General features: G+C 35.1%; 1 protein-coding gene across 1 annotated transcript; it reads left to right on the plus strand.

Annotated features, from left to right (window-relative positions):
* Nucleotides 1-6: 6 nt before the first annotated feature.
* Nucleotides 7-5,023, plus strand: brun (trafficking protein particle complex subunit brun). The gene is made up of 12 exons (XM_018036645.1): nt 7-1,518; nt 1,595-1,868; nt 1,942-2,140; nt 2,209-2,420; nt 2,478-2,676; nt 2,757-3,171; nt 3,241-3,461; nt 3,533-3,890; nt 3,962-4,118; nt 4,186-4,363; nt 4,467-4,690; nt 4,763-5,023. The coding sequence occupies exons 1-12, from the start codon at nt 581-583 to the stop codon at nt 4,952-4,954; spliced, it is 3,567 nt and encodes a 1,188-aa protein (XP_017892134.1). The 5' UTR covers nt 7-580; the 3' UTR covers nt 4,955-5,023.
* Nucleotides 5,024-5,089: the final 66 nt, after the last annotated feature.

The following is a 5,089-nucleotide window of genomic DNA, read 5'->3' on the forward strand; positions in this document are numbered from 1 at the left end:
TTCGTAAATTTTTATTGCTTTTTTATTGTAATCGTAAAAATGTGTACTTCGTTTTAGCTAATATTGCGTATTTGTACTGTGAGTGACAGTAAAATATTTAATGTTGTTCTTGTTTATCCATGTGCCAATTTTGTACAATGCAAGTTGTGTAGATAATTAAGATAAATCATATATTATTCTATATATGTATAGAGACTTAAAAGAAAAAACTGAATATGCCCCAAACTGAAAGTTGTAAAGTTAATATTTACTTCACCATGCTTGCTTTCCTATAATGTCTTAATTCCTGCTTAATTCCTTTGCATTCGCATTCGCACCAGAATAATTTATATTTCGTATCACACACGCGCATTCGATCTATTTTAAACATGGAAGTTTTGACGTTTCTGCTAGAATAACCTTAGAGTTAGAGTGTAACAATTACCAGACGAAGAGTAACATTCTACATGTTAATACGATGAATGTAGAATTTAATTATGAAATTAAAGATACGTTGTACAATGATATCGATTATACACTAAAAATTAACATTTATGAGAGCTTAGGTACCGTAAAGTACCACTAGTGGCGAGTGACATAAATGCGCTCGGCTATAAGCGTTATTTTGTCGAGTCCGGTACCCGACAACAAAATGTCTCATCCTGATTACGAGCAAACTGCTCACGATCATGCCGCGTTACTTTTACTTTTAAGACCTATTGGCACACAAATCAAACAGAAAACTGTTACTAGGTTATGCGAAAGGATCATGAAGGCAGGGAGTAGATTCACAGTGGCTGATTCTACTGGTGGGACACGTGTGATACTTGCACGATTTGTTAGAGAACATCCTGTTGAGAACAACGACTGGGGAGATTTTCAAACCCACAGAAAGTTATTGGGATTAATTACCTTTGGCAAATATGACAATCAAGCAGAATTGAATGAATTGTGCAGAATCCACGAGAGCTTGAAAGTAAAATACACTGCGACATTGTATGATTCACGTGCTATCTTCTTTGGTTCATCACCATCAAATAATGTACATGAGCCACCATCGCCTTTCAGTACACCATCAAATTTTAAAACTACTGCTGTGTTTTATACTGATGAGATATGTTCTGATCTTGAGACTCATGTCATGGAATGTCTCAATTCTCTATTCTGGATTTTGGAATCTAAAAGATTAGAGAGGTCACGAGAGAAGATAGACAGAGTTTCCCTTTTGTTAGCACCCTTTGAAAAAAAAGATTTTATAGGACTAGACCTTGAGTCAAGAAATAATAGAAAACGATGTGTAGGGCGAATGACAAAGCATTTGGGTGATCTTTGTCTACAAGCTGGACTTCCAGCAGATGCTCTGAGTAATTATAATTCTGCAGCTAGCGTATTACAAACTGTAAATGATTGGCTGTGGTTAGGAGCAGCGTTCGAAGGTTTATGTGCTGCATCTGCCTTGGTACTTTATCCAAATATGTGTCGAAGTCTTCCATTGCAAAGAAATTCTTCCCTTCAAGAAGGAAGTCCAGGTAAGCAGAGGTATGTATCTTGGAATTTGTAATGGTAATTTCATCTATATTTCAAATTTTCCATAACACTATGATGATTTATGTAGAAGAGGTTCACAAGCTGTGGTTAATTTACCATCACCTCCAGCTGTAGATGTGGTGAAAAGCAACATGCCACATATTTTGTTACCTGAGGAAATATCGAAAAAATATCGCGAGGCAATAGTTCACTACAGTAAATATCAATATGCTGGAGTAATTGAAACAGAAGCTAGTTTTAAAGCTACCAGAATTTCAATAGAGCAAAACTGCACCTTACAAGCTGCTTCATATTTGAGTAATGTCATACTTATTAATTTGTCACTAAGTGAGCAAGAAAAAGTATGTATTTTAAATGAGACACGTCATTTACTGAATAAGCAGAATTAAGTTATAAGTAAGATAATATTTTCAGATCGATCGATTTACTACGCTATCCGATTTGTACACAAGCTTCGGTTTTGTACGAAAAGCATCTTTCTGCTTGAGATTAGCTGCGACAAGACACGTATCCCAAAATAATCCTAATCCAGATTGGCAACAGTGTTATAATTTAATGCTGCAAGCTACTTCTGGATTTAAATTGTCTCTCGATCCTGTTGACATGTCCCCCGGTAATTTTTTTTATAGTTCCATAATATATTGTATCACAATAGTATTAAGAGAAAATTTATATATACAGAAAATCATAGAGGTTGGCCAGTTATTCAAATTCAGGTGATAAACGAACTTGTTACCGCAGCCAATCGTATGGGTAATCCAGCATTGGCAACCAGACATATGACATTTTTACTTCAAACCATGTATAATTATTTAACACCTAATGAACGTAAAGATACCGCTTTGCAACTTCAGAACGTTTCTCAGCAATGCGAAGGCGCACCCGTACCTCTTGTAAGTTTTATGAAAATGATACAAATTTCTGAATCTATGATAAAACGTTTTCAATAGGTTTTGGATTCCGGTACGGTAATACCACCTGCAAATTTAACAAACATTCCAAAAACGAAATCTTTCGTCTTAAAAAATATGCAACCGCATCTACAACCCCAAAAGATCGAAAGGGTCAAAGAAGACCACGGCCCATTTTTATTTACGCCAATTAATTTTGGATCATTGGAAAGAAAAAATATATCAAAAAGTAAAGTTGGTATGTTCTTTTGAATTAGGTAATAACACTAAAATTACGTTTATAATTACTACAAAATAGGTCTGTACATACTGTTACAGATTACTTGTGGGTGGAGGGTGATATCTGTGAAGTATCTATGCAACTCATTAATCCCCTGCCTTTCGAACTTCACGTTTCTAACATGAGACTTCTTACAAATGGCGTAGTATTTGAATCGATTCCAGAAAGTATTACGTTACCCGCGGAATCAGGTCCAATCGCAGTTACATTAGCGGGTAGACCTAAAGAAATTGGCGATTTAGAGATTCTTGGTTTTAGTACCCATACTTTAGGGGTAAAATCGAACTGTAGATTAAGATACATGGAAGGAATGACTCACTCGCAATATACGGTCGAAGTGGTTCCAGCATTGCCGAAAATAGATGTGGTTACAAGCTTACCTCAAACTGCGAGTTTTAGTTCTGGAGACAATATCGTAACTAGTGCAAGTATATCATTGTATGGCGGAGAAAGGTATACTCTTGTATTCACATATAAGTAAGCATTATTCCTTTAATGGAAGCTGACCATATCTTTTCGTAGTGTCGAATGTGTAGTAACAATTACAAACAGTGGCCAAGTTCCTATTGAAACAATCGAACTATCAGTACAATCAACATTAGACACAGTGACTGAAGATAAAATATTCAAATGGAGCGATGAAAATCTAATGGCACAATTGCCATTGCAACCTGGCAATAGCGCGAGTCTTACTTTGTATTTATACGCGGCCACAGATTTTATAGCGCCTACAACTCGTAACGGTAATATTCAGTGTCTTCTCTTTTCACCACAATTCAATTGAATAGTTAATAGCTTTTCAATACTCTTTTAGATATTAGCAGCAGCACGTACCTAAGTCAACCGAGCAGTTTAATGTCTCATTCGGGACATAGTTCATTACCGTCTAGATTAAGTTCTCCATCTCATACGAAGAGACAATCCGAGTTAACTTCCTCGTTTAGGTCAGGTCTAAGTTCTCATTCTGGACATTCTTCCTTGCCAAGCTCGCGTTTGTCGAAGCTCGCTGTTCCATTGCATACTTCAAATATTACCGAAGGACAGTTAAAAATAAAATACTCAGGCGGTGCAGGCTTAACGACAGGTTATTGTCGCATTTCTTCTGTTTTTATAACAATGGAAATGTTACCTAGCGTACAAATTACAAATTGGGATGTACTTCCCGCAGAAACGTAAGTGATAACGCAAACACAATAATTCATCAATAATTTGGATTTATATGTATATATACATATGTTTCTAGGCCATCACAATTTTATCTTGTACTGGATTTAACAAATATGTCCAATCATGAAATGGAATTGCATTACACAGAAACTAAATGTATATACATGGAGGGTAAAGAATCTTGTAGAATTCCAGTACCAGTCGATCGATGCCCGCTTAATAAATTATCTTTGGTAATAAAAAAATTATATATTTCATAGTAACGAAACGTAATCACTTTTTTTCGCATTTGATGATTAGTTAAATGGAACTGGTGACATCGGAGAACTACAAAAAGTTTGCTCGGAACACATTGCTTCATTAGTTGATTTACGCTGGCAATTGTTAGGCAATGAATCAACCGGTAAAGCAACACTTTCTGGGATTACTCTCACCCAAGATATGTTAGATCTTGTTAGGATGAGTCCTTTGCAGTGGGGTATGTTTAATTAATAACATGAGAAACGCTATTTAGAAAGAGAATAAAAATCTTCTTTGTTGTCATGTAGAAATACAAATTTGATAATTGCGGTTTCTTACAGAGATAAAAATAAACGATACAATTGTTAAAGCGCAAGATGAACTTACATGCTGTTTAGGGGAATGTGTTTGTGTTGGAATAGGTATTTGCAACGCTTTGGAGCACCCATTGAGTGACCTTATGTTGTCTATCAATTTCTATCAAGATCATCACAATGGTGTTAATAATTATCAATTGGACACAAGATTGTCAATTGCTGGTGCAAATAAAGTTGTGCTTCCAGCTGTGAGTCAAAAAATTTTGTTCATAAAATTTTTAGTTCTAAATGCATGTTACTAATAATTGTTTTATTTGTAGTTACAAGAATATGGAAGAGTGTATCATGAGTGTCGTGTTGTATTTTTCACAGCTGGACAATATAAAATAGATATTCAATGTAGTAGTAAAGAATCGGCGCCAAATACACCAGTAGTCTGTTCGGAATTAATGAATGCTGGACATACATGGCGGTATATACCGCCGATAGAAATAACTGTTGATGATTACTAAATGTATAATTTGTTATAATACTTGTATACGCAAAATTTAGAAATATTTACTTTTTTCCATATACTATTAGTTACGTGTCATTTTTTCAATGTCCTTCCAATCAGCTTTATTACATCTTTGTTAGATAAAATACTT

This window comes from Ceratina calcarata, unplaced genomic scaffold (genome assembly GCF_001652005.2).
Source record: "Ceratina calcarata isolate Rehan_Ccalc_2016 unplaced genomic scaffold, ASM165200v1 scaffold151.2, whole genome shotgun sequence".
NCBI classification, from domain to species: domain Eukaryota; kingdom Metazoa; phylum Arthropoda; class Insecta; order Hymenoptera; family Apidae; genus Ceratina; species Ceratina calcarata.

Excerpts from the sequence above, each read along its gene's own strand:
- brun (XM_018036645.1), top strand. The coding sequence starts at position 581 with ATGCGCTCGGCTATAAGCGTTATTTTGTCGAGTCCGGTACCCGACAAC. Across the intron at positions 2,141-2,208 it reads TCCTGTTGACATGTCCCCCG|AAAATCATAGAGGTTGGCCA; the intron begins GTAATTTTTTTT and ends TTATATATACAG. Across the intron at positions 3,462-3,532 it reads AGCGCCTACAACTCGTAACG|ATATTAGCAGCAGCACGTAC; the intron begins GTAATATTCAGT and ends ATACTCTTTTAG.